Source organism: Thermobia domestica, chromosome 1 (assembly GCF_964235325.1).
Source record: "Thermobia domestica chromosome 1, izTheDome1.hap1.1, whole genome shotgun sequence".
In the NCBI taxonomy this organism is placed as follows: domain Eukaryota; kingdom Metazoa; phylum Arthropoda; class Insecta; order Zygentoma; family Lepismatidae; genus Thermobia; species Thermobia domestica.
Genome location: NC_137454.1, coordinates 119,040,946 through 119,065,116, shown reverse-complemented (window position 1 = coordinate 119,065,116; position 24,171 = coordinate 119,040,946). Strand labels below are relative to the sequence as shown.

The 24,171-nt window shown below is 36.6% G+C and overlaps 1 protein-coding gene across 1 annotated transcript in view; it reads right to left on the bottom strand.

The window, feature by feature from the left end:
* Mms19 (MMS19 nucleotide excision repair protein) overlaps positions 1-24,171 on the bottom strand; it is a 78,195-nt gene that overhangs the window by 13,863 nt on the left and 40,161 nt on the right. Inside the window, exons 10-16 of the mRNA XM_081762579.1 lie at positions 20,507-20,604; positions 19,471-19,846; positions 16,255-16,393; positions 14,244-14,412; positions 12,813-12,982; positions 8,087-8,199; positions 1,256-1,409 (exon numbers count right to left, since the gene is read on the bottom strand). Of these exons, the coding sequence (XP_081618705.1) occupies positions 1,256-1,409; positions 8,087-8,199; positions 12,813-12,982; positions 14,244-14,412; positions 16,255-16,393; positions 19,471-19,846; positions 20,507-20,604 (1,219 nt within the window). The remainder of the gene's footprint in view (positions 1-1,255; positions 1,410-8,086; positions 8,200-12,812; positions 12,983-14,243; positions 14,413-16,254; positions 16,394-19,470; positions 19,847-20,506; positions 20,605-24,171) is intronic.

The following is a 24,171-nucleotide window of genomic DNA, read 5'->3' as shown; positions in this document are numbered from 1 at the left end:
CAAAACTGCGAATAACAGACAGCGAACAATACTAGTGCGAAGAGTAACAGACGCCAATGCATATCTTATATGAGCACATCATTAATAAACAGGGAGCGAAAAATAATCAATGGAACACAGTTTCATGGGAAACTGAACAATATAAGTCATCAATACAACGCAGTTTTATGGGAAGCTATTTTAGTTCTTATAATTAGGGATTGACATCTGAAAGAATAAGAAGAAATGTACAATAAACACAGAACTGTGAGCCACGAAGGGACGACTTAGTGAAAATCAAATGTATGTACTTGTTGAATTAGAATATTCTATAAATATGGCCCAAGACCTATGATACCATGTAACTGAGTTTTATACATATGAACTAACTCTCAGAAAGATACTTGCATTTGAGCTACGACACTATCGGGAACACAGTAACTAAAACCGAAAGAATCTATCTGAAATAGCACCATTTCAAATCTGCTGAGGGAGCAACATGTGAGGGAGGCTGAAGAATATGTAAGAACGTTGCATGAAGAACTTTTCACGACTTCTGTGAATTAAATCTAACTAAAACATCTGCAAGGTCAATAAGAACTGATTTTCCATACACTTAATGGCTGACTGCTTATGCTTAAATAAAGGAAGCATTCTCATACACTCTACTGAAACGGACAATTCGGTTTTTATAATTATTGGACTTATTTCCAGTATGGATGAACAAAATCGAGAGATACATTAGTGACTCTCCAATGGCTTTCGTAAACAACAGCCATTATGAGTAGCACAATTTAGAAATTATATCTTAATACCTTACAAAGCAACACACTTGAAGCGGTCCACCATACCTGGATAAGGCGAAACAAAGATGAAGAAGGAAGGTAGACGAAATTTAACTCAAATGATAAACGACTATAGGTACTGAATTTTCGTTTGCCTCAAAGATTTCTGCACTAATAATATATATTGTAAGGCCGTTTACTGGTTAATTCTTTCAAGTTTTTCTCGAAGTCCACAAATTTTAGAAGATGAAATAAGAAAACTTCGAGCATCATTACATGAAATTATCTGTATAATACAGAATGTTTTGCAGTTGCTCAAGTGTACTATTATCGTAGATTAAATGGTAAGGGTACGGTGTTTAAAAGCAAGAAACAAGAACATATTTCACTTATCACAACTGTTACTTCTCATATTCTGTTCAATCAATTCTGGAAAAAATTAATGCTACACTCTTTCATCAACAAATATACTTTCTTATTTTCCTTCATACCTGATTCAGATTCATCGTCAGCACTTGTTGAGGGACGTTACGTAGTAGATGAGACAAGGCTAGTAAGTAATACAGCCTTATGTCTTGAGCGGCCTTCTCGAAACCTTTCACAAGCTGAGGTACACACAAGAAGAATCTTTGACGATAAAGGATTCTGAAAAAAAAATATTATTATTATTATTATTATACGTCCAACCTACGCTATGCGTAAGTGTCGGAATTCTTATAGAACTGCTTTGTCCGTCCGTCCGTCTGTCGACAGGAATCAGAGCAAAAACGATAAGAGATATCGAAAATGTAGTTTTTCACAATTGATTAAGCGTCCCAAGGATAGTTTCTATCTCCTCCATTAGCTGTCTAGTCACACCAAAAGTGGTTCAAATTAGCGATTTCTGGTTTCAAAATTTATCACCATCGAACGAAAACGCTAACAGAGAGCAAGAATTTTTTTCTTTTTCTGTTTTTTCTTTAACGATTCAGCGTCTGAAGACAATATAACATGGCTATCCACAACTCTCTACCGAAACTGGAAGTGGTTCAAATTTACTATTACTTCCGATTTCAATGATTATCGTCATAGGACGAAATGGAAACAGATAGCAAGGAGCCGTTTCTTGCGAACGATTTAGCGTCTCAAGGCAACGTACTGTGACTACCTCAAAACATACTATCAAAACCGAAAGCCGTCGTTCAAATTTAATATTGTTTCCGGTTTCAATACTGATTTCCACAGAGCAAAAACGGTAAGATATATAGAGATGTGGTTTTCTGCAATCGATTCAGCGTCCCAAGAACAGGTTCTATCTTCTCCATTGACCTTTTCTTCAAACCGGAAGTGGCGAAAATAAGCTATTTCCAGTTTCAATGTTTATCGCCATAAAACGAAAACGGTAACATATAGGGAGAAGCGGTTTTCTGCAAACGATTCATCGTCTCAAAGTAACGTACCATGACAACGTCGAACAGTCTACCAAATCCGGATGTGATTGAAATTTATAACTACTTCCGGTTTCAAAAATCGTTCCCCCTATCTATTGTATGTTATTTATTTATTCTTTTTATTTTAATTTTAAAGTAACCAATACTGAAACCGAAAGAAGTAACAGATTTCTACCATTTTCGGTTCCAATAGAAGGGTAACGGTTGAAACGAATTTATTCTTGGAACCATGAATTTATATCAAGAAACTGCTTCTCGAAATAGCATGAATTTTTCATTTTTTTAATGGGATCAATATTAAAACTAAAAGTATTATAAGACTTCTACCGCTTACGGTTGTGGTAGAGAGATAGGGATGGTGACAGAAATTCCTGTAACGCTGAATTCATATTAAAAAGGCTGTGACAGGGTTCCCACTCTTCCCCCCCCCCCCCTTCCAAACCAAAATCCAGGTCAAATCACCAATTTTCCAGGACTTCGACAAAGAAACGTATAACAGGATTGCAACTGTAGGTTCAAAAGTCACAACAGTGAAATGAAAAGTATAGTAGCTTACGCAGTGAATATTAATACAAGTGTATTAAAAATAGCATATTAATACACAATAAATACACAAAGCGGAGCGTAATTTATTTATTTATTTATTTATTTTTTTGCCTACCCTTATAGCCACCCGATCCACCCACATCCGGCACATGTATTTTCATTCTATTGTATCTTCATAGCGTGACAGTGTGACACATAATATGGGGAAATAAGAAATTATATTACGAGTTTTTCAACCGAGTTGACTTGATTTTGAGTTCAACGTCCCTTTCAGCAGCGAGGCTATATGAGACGGGACCTACTGATTAACGTGGAAGCCGAACCACATGAGCTCCCGCCGAGTTTTTCAACCGAGTATGGAATTGTGTGATTTCCTCATCTATAGACATAATCTTTTTCTTCCTTACCAAAGCTGCTCTACGGGTAGCATTTGACTTTGTCAATAAAGTAAAGCAAGAATTCTGTTCTGCTTCATGTGAAAGCTGATTTGCTTCAGTCTCCAAAGCTTCACTTGTTTCCATCAATTTCCTTTTCTTTCTCTGCAGCTGCCGTACATTTTTGCTTATCTCTTTCCTCTTGCTCTGCACTTGACTTTCTCTTTCTCAGCTCTGCCATATAGCGCTGCCTTGCATGGAAGGCATGATGCAGCATTTCTTTCGTGATGTTGATTGAAGTAAGGTCTTTATGGGAAATGCTATCATACACCAATCTATGAAGGATTGATACTGGTACAAAGCACAGTTTTTGGAGGATAGTGCTAGTGAAGACAGTATCCAAGAATAGGTTGACAGTCTAGTGGATGAAAGAAGAAGAACATTAGTTCTCCCAACAACCATCCTGTTGGAAGAAAGAAAGCCCACCAACCACACACACATGCAGGACCATGACAAATTATTACTCAGCACAAAAACAGGAATAGCAAACAAAAAATAGCAATCAATTAAAATCTTCATTATAATTGTGAAAAATAAAAATCTGACATTCAGTATTTCTGTAAATTTCAAGGACAGAAATGCATTTTCAAGGACATTTTCAGGACGAATGGGAACCCTGCTATTACCATGTTTGCTCTACGGTGATTAATATAAAAACTGGAAATGGAAGGATAATGGTGGAGATGTCCACATCAAAATACCATTTCTCGCCATTTTTTAGTGTTTTTGTTCTGATACCTGTCGACAGACGGATATTCGTTCTATAAGATCCAATACTTATGCACAATATAGTTTGGAAGTTTAAAATATAGCATTCGACGAAGCAAACGTTCAGACTTGTTGTCCCATCAAATATAACTTCAACAGTTAGGAAGATGTCGAGAAAACACACGAAAATGACACTGTGCTCTGCAGAATGTAAATCCAATGGTTGTGGCTCTTTTCATGGTCCAGTGGCCACGTGTCGCGTAGACGCTCATGCTTCCGTGTTATGTTCCCGCTGTGAAGACTCGGTCGACAAAGTATAAAAAGTTTTTCCCGCCAGCCATCCTGAATGAGGTTTTCCTCATTCAAACCACGCAAATTCCGGGATGGTACCTAACACAATGCTGCCAAGCCACTTCTATCCTCCCTCATACCTTTCTTTCTCCCCAATTCCCTGTCATGGTCCTTAGAAAATAGTGGCGAATAAGCTCAAAAGTATGATTTACTGATGTTTCAATAATTTATTTCTTATCAAGCCTCTGGAAAATGTATATAACAATTTTGATTATATTTCATTTACAGTGGGTCATGATTCGTGAGTCAATTAAAAAAAGCGATAATTAGCAGGGCTATACAATGGCCTGCATTTTTTATTGTTAACTTTCTCTTTTGACAATGGCAAATACAGATTACACATACTTGCGTGTAAAAATATAGAACTTTCAGTGGCAGTGTTATTTTTCTAAAACTTTCTTCTTTGACAGTAATACCTACTGTGTGTTTCAGATGTAAAGCATCACAGGCAGTAGTCAATGGTACGCGATATCTCGCGCGGTGTTGCTGGATTGCGGACTCCCCTTTCCCTTCTCGCTCTTCTTCCAGCTGAGATTATGACACATACATTGGCAAAATTATCACAATGTAAATATATTATTCCAGCAAACTCTAGAATTTTGACTGTGCATTCTGGAAGTATATATAGTAACTAAATTATTTATCTGTTAACTTATTCCAGTGGAACTGCTAAACTAATTTCACTATCGCCTATGTCAGTTAATATTTCGTCACTGCCTGAATCTGAGTCTTGTAAATTTATTGTTATGTGTTCCAAAAATTGTAAACACAAAAAGTAATTCTTCAAGCTTGACTTCATAGGGTTTTTTTCTTCTTATTATTATTATTTTTATAAAGAGAACTCCACACTTGTACTTAAAGACAATGTCAACTATAATTTTGAAGAATAAACGAACTACCACGAAAGAAAGAAACCCAGACACTTATGAATTCTGTTTATGCTAGAAGAGAAGTTACGTTCCTACACAACTAGCCTCTGATTCCTTATCGGTTTTTCATAGAAATAACATACACTTAGACTTGGTCTAGGTCTCACAAAAGCAATCCATCTGTTTCCTAAACAACTCGATATGGTCGAGTTTGTTTTGGGTTACGTACGATAACATATGACACCATTCAGACGTCTGGTCTTTAGTGAAACGTGAAAAAACAGAAAACACACTGCGTTTCTTCTGTCGAATAAGAAAGAACTTGTCTCGAAGTAAATTTCAAAACAACATTACGAACTTCCCATACTTTCTGTTCTTACGACGCTAGGCATAATATATATACTCTATGTGATCAAAAGTATTCGGACACCCCCCAAAACAAGTTTTTCATATTAGGTGCATTCTGCTGCCACCTACTGCCAGGTACTCATTATCAGCGACCTCAGTAGTCATTAAGACATCGTGAGAAAGCAGAATGGGGCACTCCGCGGAACTCACGGACTTCGAACGTGGTCAGGTGATTGGGTGTCACTTGTGTCAGAAGTCTGTAGGCGAGATTTCCACACTCCTAAACATCCCTAGGTCCACTGTGTCTGATGTGATAGTGAAGTGGAAACGTGAAGGGACACGTACAGGCCGACCTCGTCTGACTGACAGAGTCCGCCGACAGTTGAAGAGGGTAATAAAGCGTAATAGGCAGACATCTATCCAGACCATCACACAGGAATTCCAAACGGCATCAGGATCCACTCCAAGTACTACGACAGTTAGGCGTGAGGTGAGAAAACTTGGATTTCATGATCGAGCGGGTGGTCATAAGCCACACATCACACAGGTAAATGTCAAACGACCCCTCGCTTGGTGTAAGGAACGTAAACATTGGACGATTGAACAATGGAAAAACGTTGTGTGGAGTGACGAATCCCGGTACACAATGTGGCGATCCGATGGCAGGGTGTGGGTATGGCGAATGCCCGGTGAACGTCATCTGTCAGCGTGTGTAGTGCCAACAGTAAAATTCGGAGGTGGTGGTGTTATGGTGTGATCGTGTTTTTCTTGGAGGGAGCTTGCACCCCTTGTTGCTTTGCGTGGCATTCTCACAGCTCAGACCTACATTGATGTTTTAAGCACCTTCTTGCTTCCCACTGTTGAAGAGCAATTCGGGGATGGCGATTGCATCTTTCAACACGATCGAGCACTTATTCATACTGCACAGCCTGTGGCGGAGTGGTTACACGACCATAACATCCCTCTAATGGACTGGCCTGCACAGAGTCCTGACATGAATCCTATAGAACACCTTTGGGATGTTTTGGAACGCCGACTCCGTGCCAGGCCTCACCGGCCTACATCGATACCTCTCCTGCCATTCCCCAAGAAACCTTCCAGCACCTGATTGAAAGTATGACTGCGGGAGTGGAAGCTGTCAATCAAGGCTAAGGGTGGGCCAACACAATATTGAATTCCAGCAGTACCGACGGAGGGCGCCACGAACTTGTCGACGAACTTGTACCGACGGAGGACGCCTCATTTTCAGCCAGGTGTCCGGATACTTTTGATCACATAGTATATATATATATATATATATATATATATATATATATATATATATATATATATATATATATAATCAAATTGAAAAGGGGTGTAGCCACGGGAAAAAAGGGGGGACTAACTTTGCAAACTATTTTCAGCCCCGAAATGAGGTTCGTCTGGTATATGTTTAATAAACTTATTTAATAGTTAATGCAAATGACAGACGTATAATAAAATATGAAAATTAAAAAAAAAAAAAATAATCAATCATCATCAATACGGTTTCTGTACCTAATTAAAACTACTAAAATTAATCATATGCTTTATATTCTCATTTCTCTAACTGGGTGCACACCGTGTGAAGTCATTAGTATATTATTGCATAATCATATCTGAGTCGATATTTTTTTTTCGAAGTTTTTTTTCCTTTACTATTTTAACCCACATACACAGAAAGTAGATAAACATAGTGCTATAAACAGCATTTGTTTTCTTATGAATAGCTTACTGATCCATCTCTTAAATACGGTTTTCAACTTCAGTACTGTCAAGATCCGTCTTTTAATAAGGTAGCATTGTGAAAATATAATATGTGTGTAGTATGTATGTATGTATGGTGAGTTAAAATGCTTTCATATTCTGAAAGAGGTAATTTGTTCTGCTTTTAATGTGTGAAAAGCTTGCCTCCCCCTGAAAGTAATGTTCCCATAGAACAACCTGCTGGCGACACCCCTGATTATCCTGTAATAAAAGCTGTGAGTTCTATTTCCAAATTGAAACTAAATCAACTGGAAAACAGACACGGGACTCAACGCTTGTTTTACTGATTGTTTTATATGGAAACATTTAAAAGCGTGTATCATGACAACCAGTTGACATAAAGAGATGTAGTTTTCACCTATGTGTTCGTGATTCTTTTCTCTACTTCGTAAAGTAAGCAGTTATGTGCTAATACAATACTTCTAAGTATCCCCTCTGGTATTGTCAAAATTCGCAGTAGCGCGAGAAATCAGTGTGCAGAACTGCTTGTCGCGAATTGTCAACACCGCTCAAAGCCAACTGGGCGCCGTGTGAAGCCAACTCAAGGTCATGCCGCTTGTCATCTGAAACACATAGTAGAGAGAATACATCCTGAATTCAAAAATGTTGGATCATAGGTGACAAGACGTTCCGACGACTCCAGGTTCGGATTCAGTGTGCAAAGATGCACATAAAGAAAACTAACGGTTCTTTTTCTGGCATAACATACTGGTACGCAGATCTTTTCTTGAAATCTGTAACAAACCTGCTGAAGCCTGATTTTCTAACACATTAAAACAACAAAATCTTTCTTAATTTTGACAAAACATGTAAAGAAAGTCATACAGTAACTTAAAAAATTAACTTACCCAATCTTTGCATGACATGCACTATTCAGGCATTCTTCCGTATCTGACATGATGATTTCGAACCCAGTAGCTGCAACTTCATTAACATCTTTCTCGCTCAACAGCTGGATCAGCTTCAATCAACAAAAAAATGTTTTGGATTAGTTTATGGAAAAAGCAGCCACCACTGGCTACACGAATGAAACAACCATTTATATCTGTAGGAAGAAACAATAAAATTCAGAGTATGACCGGGTATCGAACCTTGCTTTCCGGCTAACTGTACCGGTGCGCTAAGGCTACCTAGTGCCCCCCTAGATCAGCCACACGTTTTTTAAGTCCGTGGTCAATCATTCAATCACAAGGACTCTACCACACTCCAGTTAAGCTCAGGCAGCCCTATGTCTCTATTAGTGGACATCTAAAACGATTGAAGTAAATACTGCATGTATTTGAAAGAAACAACAGAAGTATAAGATATATAATGAAACTTTATTATAAAGCAGTCCGTTTTAACATTCACATTTTTCTCTCTCTATTCTGTGTATGTGAATAAATACAGGGCAGCCCAAAAGTAAGTATACAGTACCGTACTGATCAGATCATTGCATTTTATATCATTTCTTGTTGTTATCTACCAGGTAGACTTAAGTTTCTTTATTATTTGTCCTTAAAGCCTTTTTTCCTTATACCTTAAGCTCGGAACAGCCAAAGTAAATAAACTCACAAACTAGAATGTTACACGTGATCAATGCAGGGGTGTGGTACGTACTTTTGGGCCACCCTGTATAATTCTTTAATATTTTGAGGGTTACGGGACTGTGGTAGAGCGCTAAGCTCCGATGAGAGGCTTTGGTTTGATCCCACAACACACACGTTTCTGAAGGACAACGTCATGACCCGTGGGTTTTCTCGGAGAACTTCCTTTCCTCCCACATTTCACTCTACCAATTATCTCATGATTGTTCGCCTTCATTAATCACTCGTCTTCTTAGCCTAAAAGCCATAACCATGTGAGACGAAACTAGAAATTTCATTTCATTTCACTAATATTTCGGCTGAAAATCATTAGTATTCCTTTTGGGACGCTGGCTTTTTGGGCTATTTTTTAGACTTTCAGTCAAGCAGCTACTGCATCGTCACTATTTGTCCTAGGATCATGGTTCATACCTCATTCTCTTCAGAATAGAGCTGGCTTTCAAATGGTACCACTTGCATGCTCATACCATATACCACAAGCGGGAAAAATGTCAAAGTGAAAATTTCGGGGAATTTTTTTTTCTCGAACTTTGGTCCCCCTGGACCCCCCTGTGGGAACGTAGCCATCTAAAAAAAATCTGATAAATAGTACTTGGTATACTGAATGTGTGTGCCAAATTTCAAGTTTCTATCTTGAATAGTAAGGGCGGGAGAAATTTTATCAAGAATTCCCACAATGCCCCAAATTACCACAAAACACTATGATCTCAGGGAAAAAATTTCCTGAGACATCCCTAATTAACCTACGGTCATGTGTCGCCCATATTCTCTTCAGCTTAGAACTGCCTTTCAGGCGGTACCATTCACATGTCTTCATCATGTATCTAAGGCGGGAAATTCCCGAAAAAAGGGATTTTTTTGATCTAAATTTCCCTTTTTTCAACTTTTAGCCCCTCTGGACCCCCCTGTTTTAACGCAGAAATCTGAAAAAAATCTGTTAAATACTACTCGGTGGACTGAATGTTTGTGCACAAGTGCAAAAATAAGATTAAAAAAAAAAAAAAATCAGAAAATACCCCATGTTTCTCTATACAGAAGTATATTTTGAAAAAAAATTCACTGAGACGTTCCTAATTACCCTAGAATAATAATTCGACCGTCATTCTCTTCAGAATGGAACTGCCTTTCAGACGGTATGACTCACGTGTCTCCATCATGTATGTGAGGCGGGAAAATCGTGAAAAACGGATTTTTTTTGGGTTTAAAAATCCTTTTTTCAATTTTTTCCCCCTCTGGACCCCCCTGTTTTAATGCAGAGATCTGAAAAAAATCTGATAAATACTACTAGGTGGGCTGAATGTTTATGCACAATTTCAATCTTCTAGGTGCAAAAGTAAGCCCGCCAAAAAAAATATACCGACCATGTCCCATTTTTCCCTATATAGATATATATTTTTCAAAAAATCCTTGAGACGTCCCTAATTACCCTAGGATAATGATTCGACCGTCACTCTCTTCAGAATGGAACTGCCTTTCAGACGGTATGACTCACGTGTCCCCATCAAGTAAGTGAGGCGGGAAAATCCTGAAAAACGGGATTTTGGGGGTAAAAATATCCCTTTTTTCACCCCTTTGCCCCTCTGGTTCCCCCCGTTTCAACTCACAAATCTGAAAAAAAATCTGGTAAATACTACTCGGTGGACTGAATGTTTGTGCAAAATTTCAATCTTCTACGTGGAAAAATAAGCCCGCCAAAAAATATTGAACATAGGCTTAGTAAATGAGAAAATGAACTTTTGACTTATGACGTCATCACCTCCTATGTCTGGATGCAGGAAGGTCTGAAACCATACGTAATGTCTTCTACAATGCCTCTGGACTTGGAAAAAAAAACGGACGAAAAAGCTCAAATAGAAGAGAAATAACGCAATGTATCATGAAAAACGCATATGATACAAATTGTACCACAAGATCCCCAAAGCGGTATTCATCATGAAGATACGATGAGGTAGTTTTGAAGATTTTGGGTTGACAAGCAAAAAATAAAGAAAAATGAAGATTTTAAAACCGCTTTGTACGAATTATTATAACCCAATGAATACTATTTTATTACTTGATGATTACTTGATTAGTACTTATTTATGATTAGATACCTGTTATTTCCCAACACTGAGTTTTAATCAGCAACGGTATTCATATTTTATCTAAATTTCTTGGTCAGAATTTAATTTTGCATCTTTTAAGAAAATTGATTACCCACATCTTTTCTTTTGGAAAGTAGTGTCTTTTGGAAACAAATAAAAGTTCTAGCAAGTTGGCAACACTGCCAACTGAATTGCAACGCACGTAAAAATCATCATATTGATACAAATCAACTTTCTGAACTTTATCAAAGCTTTAACACACAGTTTCTGATTTAACGCGAAATATATATTTCATTTTCTATTGACCCGAACCGATTTTTTATCCCGAGTTGGAAACCCTGTAACTCGAAAACGAAGCGGAATTCGACTCATGTTTATTGGAACATTTCTACTGGATTTGATGTCAGGATTCTACTCTCAAAATTTTCATACTCCCTTTCAAATCGCCTTGTGTATAGGACCTAAATGCCCATAGGAAATATTTACATTGCAAGTACAAAAATCGAAATGTCAATATAATTAATTGCAAATGTTAGGGGCTGCAGCCGCATGAACGGTTAACGGATTTTAAATACTTAGGTACTTCTCCAATACATGTCAAAAATTCAGATTTTTAAAAGGTGGGTTTTTTGAGAAAATGGCGTCCAAACATGGCGTCTTAATGCAATTTTCAGCTTTTCATCATGCTATAACGTGGGATGTAATAATCAGAATCGTAAGTCCTTTACATTTTCAAGAGACCTTATGGAGTAGATTTCGATGCTAGAAGCAGATGGTTGGTATTGCTCGCGAGGACAGAAAAAAAAAGGTTTGAAGTTAGCAAAAATTTCATCAATGTTGGCAACATTGCGAGTGAATTGCGCGATTCCTATAGACGAATTTTGGCTCTCCAACGAAACATACAACTTTATACTCTTCCTGCTATTGCGATTACGTTACTAAGTACACTCGTTTCTCTACAATAAAATTTTTAATCTGACATGTTTTTCAGTTTTTCGAGCAATCTGAGAGGAGGGCGGCCATTTTGGAAGGCTGTATGTCGAAGAAAAAATTTTTTTCAGCAAAAAGAAAAAAATATGGGTTTAATAATTTTGTATGTAGTTTCTTATTTTAAAAAATGAACTAAATCTGAGACAGGTGTGTGGACCACCCTGGACGATTTGAAATGGAATCACTCATAGTTAAAAATTCATTTCAAACGGTTCACTCGTATTCCCGTGATAATGAAACAGATAACATTGACTTACACGCGGAAAAATAACTAGCAATTGCTTCCCCTTTGTTTTGAAGCGGAAATTTAGAAAACGCAGGGATACGTGTCCGTTTGGGGCTAGTGAGATATTCTAATTTTGATGTAAATTATGAACTCTCCCCCTGATACCTTTCTTAGGATACGCATTTCAATAAAATTAACATGATAAAGTCACAGTTCAATGTAGGTATTAATTACACGTAAAAATTCATATCAAACAGTTCAGTCGTTTTCTAGTGATAAACAACTTAGTTTCATTTTATTTATATGATTTGATTACATTATATTATAGCAACAAGAAAAGTTAGCATGATATACAATTGAATCGGTTTTACTTTCCCAGAACTTAAAATTTATAAAGAATCATTTTCAGCTAATATTGGATAATAGAAAAGAAAGTTACGGAATACTAATAATAATTAATAAAAGTGACATTTACCAGCATTAATTTTAAGACTAATTTTCACTATTTTTTAATCAATCTGTAAGCATCCTTGAGTATAGTTTTATCTCTGAACATAAAGGTCAACGACTTCAAACAAACAAACAAACAAATGAATTCCTTTTGTGACAAGACATATTTTAATGAAGTACCTAGGTCAATATACTAATTTACAAACATAAATAAGTAAATAAACAGCTCTCTTCTCACCTTTTCAACATACATATTGGAATAAATGTGCCCTCTTAAAACAAGTGCCTTAGAAACCCATACAAGCAGCCATACAGCATTTCTTCTTCTGTGACTGCCGGCATCATCACCATTCAGCACTTCCGTAAGCCTCCTCCAAACAGTGGCCAGAAGATCTTGGACAATCTCCTCTAAAGCAGAAATAAGATATCAGCTTTTTTGAGGAGAATCGGTAGGGTTAATCTACACATTTCAATTGGGTAAGTTTTCATGTGATGACTAAACTGAAGTAAGTAGGATTCCAGACGTGTAATGAAAAGGATAACATATAACTATATGTTAAACCAAACTAAACTAAGCTCTTGGCGTAACAGTCCTTAGGGAGGCAGAGTCTACTAGCCGGCTTCTGACACTCATGCATTTGGGATGATGTTTGGTCAACACAACGGCTCACCTCACCGTTAATGCTCTCTCTTTCATGGAGCTCCCGATAACGCACAAAGAGAGAAAGTGACTGACTAGACCAGGACTCGAAACCCGGCATACCGTGCCGATGCTTTAACCATTAACGCCACCCTGTCCGCTTCCTAGAACAGCCACTACTCACTCTCTCACTTTCGAGGTCGGTGCTCCCCACTCGGACCACGTGTATTGTACCATTGACCACTGCTATGCTTGGACTATATCTAGAGAAAATGGCGTGTTAAAAATCGGTTGTTTTCTCTTTCATTAATATCTATATGAAATTACAACCGTCATACGTGCTCAATATATGGACACATGATATATGCCGGATTCGAGTCTCGGTCTAGCCAGTCACTTTTTCACCCTTTGTGCGTTATAGAATTTACATCTATATAAGTGTATTAAAAATTGACTGTTTTCTTTTTCATTAGTATCTATATAACTTAATCGAATTAAACTCATAGGTAGCCCTCTCACGGTTTTATTCCTAGTCACACACAACTAACAATACGAACAAACAAACAAACAAAACGTAAGCTTTTAGTACACTTTTTGAATAAAATTATGTCACTTAAAAACTGTCAATCTTATATACTTTTATACTTTCTGGCAGCCGTTTTTTAATTAGTTCAAAAGTCCATTAAAGGAAAGAGCTACTAACTCGTACTCGGGAATCGACAGATGATAATTCTTTTGCAAAGTGCTTGACGGGTACTAAGATAGAAACTAATCTTTGGTTAGAGGTAAGACTAACTGTGTAACAATCCAAAAATTTAATTTTGATGTAATTCACATACATAGGTCGAAACTGCTAAAATATTGTATTGTCGTTGAAGATAGACGTTTAGCTAAAATTTATAGAAGATATGTTTCGAAAAGTGGATAAAAAATTTATCTCGAAATTTAGGGCAAGTAGAGATATAGAGATATTAAAGTTAAATAAAACAATGTAAAAAAAGTCATTGAATTAAAATTAATTTTGCTTACCCTTCTCTGTTTTATTAATAATGCAAGCAGCAAGCCGGGAAGCAGAAACCTGTGTACAGGAATGTGTAGTTTCTATGGACAAGGTAAGAAGATTATGCACAAGATGCGTTATACAAGGAATCTCAACATCTCTTCTTACACAACCAATCACAGCCTCTAGAAGTGTAACCTAGAATTAAATAGCGAGAAAATAAACAAAATACATTATTTTCAAGACTCATCAGTTCTTGTGCGCGCATCTAAGAAAAATAATTCCATACCATGTGAACTAGTAATAGAAATCTTTAATTATTTACGAGGGGCATGCCGAAAGTTTTTTTTAGATACTTTTTGAAAAATTAATTTATACACATAAAACTACAGTTTCTCAAAATAGTCCCCACAAGCATCAATATACTCTTACACTCTTAAAACCACAGGGCAAATATTTTTAAAAATTAGAATTTTGGAATATCAGAAATTTCATTATTATATGCTACGATAACTTCACTTGTTTGAAAGTGGTCTCCGTTTTTTTTTTTTTTATTATTATTTTTTTTTTTTATTATTATTATTTTAAGAATAAGCCGGGTGCGGTAGAATACGGACTCCACTTTCCTGCAGAAACTGGAGGGAAGTTTCCCAGGGTTCCCCCATATTTTTGTGAACTGTTTTTTCCCCTGACAAAAATTACCTTGTCCAAAGTTCATTTATTTTTTCCATTTTTTCGTAACCTCATTAGTTTAGTAAGATACCTAAACTAAAGGTAGGGCAATGATTTCCTATAAAATAGATCGGCCTAGAAAATATGAGTAACCAAATATTATATATATATTAATCGGTCTACGTAATATGAAATTATACAAGAACATACACACGGTATTAAGACTATCAGTTCTTAAGAAGTTTCACGGTCCAACTCCAAAGACTGTCATTAGATCTTGATAAAATTCATATGGAACCTGCGAGAAAGTATACTCTTTGACCTGACACAATATTCAATTTCTGACATATCTTTCTGAATGGAGGAAAGTTTGATACCATACGGAACTACAAAAAATGTTAATTTATTTGTCTTTCAATCTACTCCAAATACCTCGAAAATTGAAACTCATATTCCACAAATACAGTACTAAAATGGCATTAACTCACCACTCCTTCCACCACCCCTCAATACTTCGACTAATGTAAAAGCATTAACCAAAAAATTAAGAACTGACCAGTCAGCTTAATCTACCTCGAAGGTTTAAAAATACGGCTTATCTGAATTTTGCCTGTTTTGAAAGTGCAAAATTAAAAAAATATTCATTTTCCCATCTTTCTCCAAATAAAATTTATTTCATAAAAAATAGTAATATTTTTTATTCAAAATATTCAACGCAGAAGTTCTATATGCACAAGGATATAGGTAAGAATGTGTAAATAAATTTTCCCTTCGAGCACATATTGTTTAAATGAAGCAAGACATTAATCAAGCACGATTTCCCTTTTCTTTATGTTAGTGGTGTCAGTACTCTCTTTCCTAGAATTCTACGTGAAAAGTTGTGAACCACAATCTTTCTCAAATACCAAATGATATTTGTCCTACACCACCACAGATTCAATATAAAATTATCATTATCTTATATCTACGAATAATGATCCTTTCCTTTCAAACAAATACTATGACGAATAGGCCAATAGGGCTGACCAGAACTGTAAGCTGGAATCAACGAAATGGTTTGAATACGTTACTTAAAAAAAGTATGCTGTTAAATGTGTAAGTAGAATTATAACAAACTACGCCAAACCTCCCTACCCAAACCTCTTTCAAACGTTTACAAGCCTAGATATTAGAATTTTCCATAGAATGTGAGTGGATTTTAAAAGAGAAGCTGGCGACCAGGGTTTCTGAAAATGACTTGCTTCACTTCTGCCATATAATTCTACTGCTGCTAACTTTGGTTCTAGTAGGTTCCTGTCAGTCCTATTTAAAATTTACAAGTCATGAAAATTGTATATCTATCTAAGTTTCCTTTTCCGTCTTTCTTACCGTCTGCGTGTGCGATGTTGGTGACAAGTGACATAAGGGTTTAAAATTCTTGTAGTTAGTTAATTTAATTCTCCCTTCAGGAGCTGAAGCCGGATCCAAGAAAAACAATGTACTATGGTGGGCCAGTTCACTTATTCTACTGCAAGAAAACAACAAAAAAGAAGGCGTAAAGATATTGCTTTTACATATACGTACATAAATCAATTTATGAAACAGTGATATTAAATTAAATTAGAATTGAAAGTAATTAGAACAGAAGTAGAAGAAGAAGTGTGCACAATAAGACAGTAACAAAATTAAAATAGAAAGTCGCAGATAAACTCAAATTGAGAATAAATAAAACGTAACAGCATATCCTTGCTCTTCTGTGTTTTACATTTCGAAACAAGTTTACTTATTTTCTGTATTTAATATGGATTTTTGATTTTGAATTTAGCGTCTTTCAGTAGCGAGGCTATATGAGCTGTCGACCTACTGCTTAACGTGGTATCCGAATCACATAAGGTCCCGATGGGAATCGAACCCGGGTCTCCCACGACAAAGGCGCGTACGCTAACGGCTTAGCCACGAGGAAGCTCTTCTTAATACAGAGTCTGTTACAGTATCGGATCATTCTACTCTCTCAATTTCTGCAGTTACTACTTTTATGTAAGCAAAAAGTGATTCATAACGTTTTACGGGCTCTTTCATAGCTTCAGGACTAATGCACACTTTCGGTGTGCGTGTTAAAATGTTTAAATTCTACTGACAATGATAACGTCTCGGATACTTGTTCCAGGAGTTCGGATCTCACCTTAAAAGTAGGTTACATCCTTTATAGCTTCCGTGTTACATAAAAGTATGTCGAAAAAATCACATATTCTAAGCCACTCATAGAAAAAAAAGTATTCTTAGGAGTAACTTGAATTAAAAATTCATATAAACAAATGCCCAGAACAAGATATGACAAATCAAAGTTTTTATTTATTTATTTATTTATCTATTTTTACCTCTTTTTGGGTCTCATTGTTAAAAGAAAATGATGTGGCATGAATTTGAATAAAATTTATGCAACAATATTGGTGGAATTGTAATTACGTAATTTTACGAAAATGAAAAATAACAAATGAAAAATAACATTTGTTTGAGAGGTCATAAATTCCACTCGGAGTAAATAAAGATGATGGTTGCTAAATATAACTATAGAACGAGAAACAAATGAAATAAAATCTTTAGTTAAACGTCTCACCACTATGTCTTTTAGACTAAAGGAGACGGGTGAACAATGAACCCGAGAAAGCTCACAAGCATGACAGGCACAGTAATGATGATAGTATTAACTGGTCCTTCATAAAAGACGCGAACTGTTCACAGAAACTACTTCTAATAATGATTTTAAAAATCCAAAATTAAATCAAATTAGATCTTAACTGGGGTTTCACAGGTGAATTAGTCCGAGAAAAAAAAGCTCAGTCCGAATTTGGTCAAATTTCGACATTGTTTTTTATTATTTTTTCCTTCTTTTCTTTCACAAAACTTGGAAAAGTAATGTTACAGTCTCCAGTTGCTTTTTACACTCAAATCTCATGCCTATCTTTTAAATATCAAAGCTCTCAAAGCCAATCAATGTGATTTCCGCCTATTTGTCTACTGTACAAACTGCTGTACAACTGTTCAAACAAACTACTGTGCAAACTGGTGGGTATACTTTTGATTACCTACCCACCTTACAGTACCTAAAAGTTACGCAAGTTGTCACTTGAGCTTTCTGGATCGCCTAAATTCAGACTTGCAGGCAAAAAAACATTACTACTGTGGAAAAAATATAATTTAGATATAAGATTACGCTTGTATTACGTTCTCAGTGCGTAAACACTTTTCTCTGAGCTTTAAATATTCTATTAAAAGAGCCTAATGTGAGTTCTAATTATAAAATGAAAGATATGAACTGCTATTTTGGATATGTTGTAAAAGCCGTAAAAGCTTAGGACGGTAGTTAAAAAAAAATCATTAAAGTACAAAATTTGTTGTCTTTACTGTCATAGCTAGTTTGTCAATGCACTTGAAATAGAAACCTTGGGAATAACATAAGCTAAAAACATCGTCCTCCTCGAATTTAAAATATCTCAACAAATGCAATGTTCGGCTTATAGTCCCACATAAAATGTTATTTCAGCTCTTGAAGCATAACTAACTGAAGATTTATTTTATGATTAAGCTGTAATTAATAATTTCGCGGAACAAAATTTAACCATAACATTTCCATTACAGTTAGTGCTAACACATTTATTTTCTACTAAACATTTCTGTCGTTGTTCATTACTCTAAAATAGTTCTACACATAATTCGTTGCAGCTGTAGAATTCACTGCGTCCACCCATTTCCTCTCTTATGGACTGAAAAATTGTTTTTTGGATTCTCGAAAACTTTTCATACTTTTTTCTTCAGCATACAGCAATAATTTTCTAGGAAAAAAATCCTTTTCTCCCCAAGTCCCTGAAATTCAAGCGAAATAGGAATAAAATATTCCAATGAACCTAGCTTAAAATCTTGATCAAGGGGCTATTTTTGCTGGTCATGGCAAGGGAGATAAAGATGTGATGCACACTCTAAAGGAATTCACAACAAAATGGCCTGCAAAATTTAGATTAGCGGTATTAACGTTGACAGAAGTGTGCCGCTGTCCATGATGCCGGTTTGTAAAAGCTGGCATTGCTTGTTTAATAAACGCTTCAACAAATATTCAGTTCACTTTTGACTGAATGTTCAGTATTAAACACACACACACACACTATATATATATATATATATATATATATATATATATATATATATATATATATATGTGTTTCTTATTGAGTAAATGAAATTCATGGATTTTGTCAGGGTGATTAATGTTTGTCTTAATAACTAAGTGCTTTATAAATGCCTTCAATCTAGCACAAAATAAATAAATAAAATAAAATATTTCTTCGGCTTGGGTTGAAATGTTCTTTATATCCTTCTGGGACAGTACGGCCATGAGGACCTACAATAAAGTGGAGCAACAGCTAACCATGAAGTGCAAGATCTGCAGCAAAGAAGGCATAATTAAGACAAACAGGGGAAGACATTATAGGAACAAATATTATAGAGTGGAAAAACAACGACGTCAAGAATGAGATATACAACAAACTACACCTTCCTGATTATTTTCTGATTACACACATTAATCCACATAAAACACTAATTCACTACCTGGTTTCCTGCACCTGCACTATACGTCTAATAATTTCAGCTGCTTTTCTTAGCAACACTTCACTTTCAAACAGACTTCTGTTCTTTCCTTCACATACACCCACCAACCACCACTGTAAAATTTTCTCAACTGTTCTACACTCACTAAAAAGATGGTCTCGAACTGCAGTTCCATTGTTCACAATGCGGGCTAAACAAGTCACTAGAGCGTTGTGATGGTTCACTAAATTTGGACTTATTAAATAATCCACAAGACGTGGACTTATATGTGGGATTAAAACTTCTACTGTGGCTATTTCCGCTAATGCATTTAAACATCTTTCTACTTTATCCGATGTTCTATTCCTTCTTTGATCACCTGCATCTGGCTGATCATCTGCAAAAATAAAAGCACGAAAAGAATACCATTTAGAAAATTCTGTTTTTAAAATGTATATACCATATTCTAGATAAATAATAGCTTCATAATGAAGTCAAGTGTTTAATACTTCCTTCTTTTCTCAAACTATTCATGCTATTCTACAAGTAAAAATATCACCCAATGAAACTGTAACCTCATAACTTAGCAGTTCTAAGTTCTACTAATATTGGTGATTTGAATGATTTTTGAATTTTCTGAGTGGAAAGATTTTATCTAAGAGTGTCATTTATTTAAATGGAAAGAGTCCACTTTATTCATTTTCTGCATCGTGAAGTAGTCCACTTCATTCATCGTGAAGTAATTACGAAAAGCAGTTTTACAATTACACTGAAGCAAGACAAGTAAAAGCACACTAATAATAATAATAATAATAATAATCCCTCTCTGCTGGTCTAGTGGCGTGCGCCTTTGGTACACGTGGTTCCGAGTTCGATACCAATGGAAAAGCATTGAAATCTGAACGTGTTACAGCATTTGAACTCTACCTTAAATTGTAGGTTCATGTCTCATCTAGTTTCGGTGCTGAAAAGGGACGCTACACTATAATAAAGATATCCTCGCGTAAACCGTCCAGAAATTTGTCAACAATGATAAAAAATCATCTTTGCTACTTACCTTGGCAATTGAGTAGATGGCTGTCTATAACATGAGATCTTAGATCTTCACAAAATTTGGTTTCGGCAGCACTTCTCAAACATTTCATGGCTTCCTGTCTGAAACAAATCGATAAATGTTAGAATTATTTGTAATATAAAACAATTTCTTGATTTACATGTGCTGTTAGGCTTAAATCTAGAAGAAAAGCAATTCTTGCACACCTTCTATAAACACCTTTGCCATGAAAGTTTCGAATTGTTACACCAAATTGTTCGTAGAAAGATAATCTTATCACTTAGTAAGTTAACATTTTTGACTGTTTGTTTCAGGTCCTTATTGATTAATTAATTGAGGCTTAATGGGGACCTGAGCAACGAGGCTATTTGTTCCCGTCACGATCAACACGACTGCCGTAAATAAAAGTTAAAAACTAACATATTAAAATATAACAAAAATACTGTTGCAAAAGAGAAAAAATAATAAATATACGAGAATAACAATAAATAGTAATAATAATAGTAGAGAAAATATATAACAATAAATACTAATAATAGTAACAATAAAGGAAATATATAACAGTAGTAAAAAAAAAATAGAAATCAACGATGAGGCGAACATTTCCATGTGGGTCAAGTACCATTCACTCAGTATCCATCAGCTTGTCTTCCACCGTATCAGATTTCAAAAAAATTGAAGGTGGCTTACTTACGAACAGGTGGAGATTTTGTTCTTTTCGGGGAAAGGGCCGCATCATTGAGTTGGAATATATACTAACTAAATTTTAAGCAGGCCATATAAGGTAAGCGCCGAGGAGCTGGAGTTCACCGAAAACCAACAGTAACAGAAACACGTGGGTTTTTGGAGGTTCGCTAGTCGATGCGACTGGAATCAGTTTCTGAGCTTTTGTCAGGAACAACATCAGTTTGGGTGGAAACGCCGGACATCTGAGTTGCCACAGATTTGTAATAGGTGGCTGCAACAGTAGGAAACAGAACAGAAAGCGAGAAAGGTACGCTTTCTTTTAAACGACGCTTAGCATCGGTGGCAGAGATCTTCTCAACCACCATTAGCTCTCGGATACGTTTCTCACATTGAAAGACTGGACAATCTCGAGACCAATCCTGAATGCTCGCCCTTACAATTGACACAAAAGGGCTTGGTCGCTGTACAGGGTCCCACACCATAACTATCCTGGCCGGAATTTGCAAAAAGAGCACCATTCTCATTACACGACGTGCTGTGTGCTCGAAATGTAGACATTTGAAACAGCGCAGGGGACTGGGAATATAGGACGTACCTTAAGTCGGTAAAAACTATGATTTACGTAATCGGAAGTATAAGCAAACTGCAAATAAGAATCAGTGACTGAGTAGCAATGAGTTCAACTGACTTCCTAGTTTTGAGGCGAGCTGTCTCTACAACATGTTGGTCAGCCAGCTCCTATTTAAACTCTTCCTCGGTTCCAACATGATATACCACCACGAAAGACGTTCAGTAGACGATGCGGTTCTACAGACATGTTTACTGGTCCAATGGAGGTTAATTTGAGTAGCTTCACTGTTTGCTTCTCGTCGACCGTCTCCACCAATAAAGTGCCATTCCGTAATTTCTTGGTATCTTTAATCTATCTGGCGTTATAAGTAATAACTTTACTCATGAGGAAAGGGGACAAACCGTTAATAGCACTCGAACGGTTACCTTCAGCATTAGCACTATCAGCATCTTACGGACTTTTCACGCGTCGTGATATTTGTCTTTTCCACACTATTTACAAGTTGACAGTTTGTCTTGCTCTCGCCTGTTTTGGGCTTTTTACGAGAGGGTGGGCTCGGAACCGATTTTAATAATTTTTTAGTACCCATCATCTATAAATAAAAATTGTGTGTGAAAACAGCAACTTCACCCCGCGGCGCTTGCGAGGAACTTACGCTACTCCCCTGGCTATCCCATAAGCACGCTCTCAGTGTAGGATCAGTGTGAGGCCGACGCGGTCACGGGGAATGGAGATGCAAGAAAACCATCCCCGTCAACAGAAACGCGTGGCCCCGGAAAAAGAAGAACTGGAACTAAAAGAACGAGAACCTGTCAAACGAGAAAGATAGACCCTCCCCAGCCCACAAGAGAGCAAAAGAACAAAAGACGTTTCTTTATAGTTTTCAGTCTTTATTATTTATTTATTACTTTTCTGTTTTGGTATATTATTTTTTGGATTATTTATGTTTTCAAAACTCGACACCGGACAACACAAACACTGGACACACACAACAGAAGGTCGGGATGAGTGCACATCCACCCCAGATGGAGGAAGACGTCCAGCCACTTTTCAAGACTCCCACCAACCACCCGCGAGTTCTGTAGCGGTATTTGCGGCTGAAAGGACATGCGAGAACATGTGGATGAAGGGTGATGCAGGCATGAAAAATAAAGCTGCCCTCTCAGCTCCACCTCCTCCCCGACGACGACGGTCTGCTACATGTAGACGTCCTTATACGACACCGTGGTTATCAAGGACAGGGTCCACCAATAATATGGGCTCCGACCCACTGCTGAGGTACTTGAGTCCAGTGCAGTTGGTGTATGTGCAGACCATCATGCACGATCAACTCTTACGTTACACGACGTTCCCCCACCACGTTCTCTCTTCTCCAAGAGAGGTGGGTTAAAGTACTACTTACCAGTCCCGACAGATGAGATTTTTGATAATCACTTTATCTTAATGTCTGTTTTAATCCATAGTATCGGCCTTCTGGCCAAGATTTTTCTTCGAAACACTGAACATTGGAGGCAAATGTCAAACAGTGTCTTTAACTGATCCGCATACTTATGCGTATTGCGAAGATATAATGGAGCGCATGGTATAATTAATACTTTTATCACTACACTTACTTATTCTGTTCCAGGCGGTAGTTTTACGTAACTTGAGGTTTTTGTAACTTCACTCAGTTCAAGATGGTGCGTTAAGCTAAGCAAATAAGTTATAATATGCAAAGAATACGTATTATACACAAAAAAATTAAACTGATTTTGTGTGTTCAAAAAAATTAAAAAAAAGAAATGCTGAACACTACAAAGCCAGTTTAATTTTATTTTGTATAAGAAAATAACAGTTAAAGAAAAACTGGAATTAGTGAGGAATTAACGTCATATAATTGGCGCACAAAAAACTTTTTTTCTTCCTTAAATTCCTTTGCTTATCTCTATTGTTTTGTTTCAATTCGTCGAAAGTTTCAATACCCGGTTGAATACTTTCTTCAACCGTATATGAGAGAGAACTTCTTAGAAGGGTATTTGAATATACTCGATAATCTGATCGGATAAGTTTTGAAGAAATATTCCCCCCCCCTTTTTTTTCTATTTTCTTATCTGTTGGGCATATGAGCGTGGTGCAAAGTGCTTTTAAAAGTGGCACATATCGTTTCCGTAGTTGAGAGAGTTTATAGTCTGTGAAAACAAATAGATTGAACGAACAAGATTGAAGAAAACATATTTCATATGTTATTGACGTAGATTTAAGATTGTAGTGTAAGATTAGGATGTTCAGTTTGTAGGATTTAGGATTTACATTTCTGGGCTTTCGGCATCTATGGTCATTTAGCCTATCACGTATGACCTCGGGGAGCACACTATCCGGGGAAAGGGAAGGAAGACCGAAGGGAGCGGCCTGGGACCTATAAGTTAAGTAT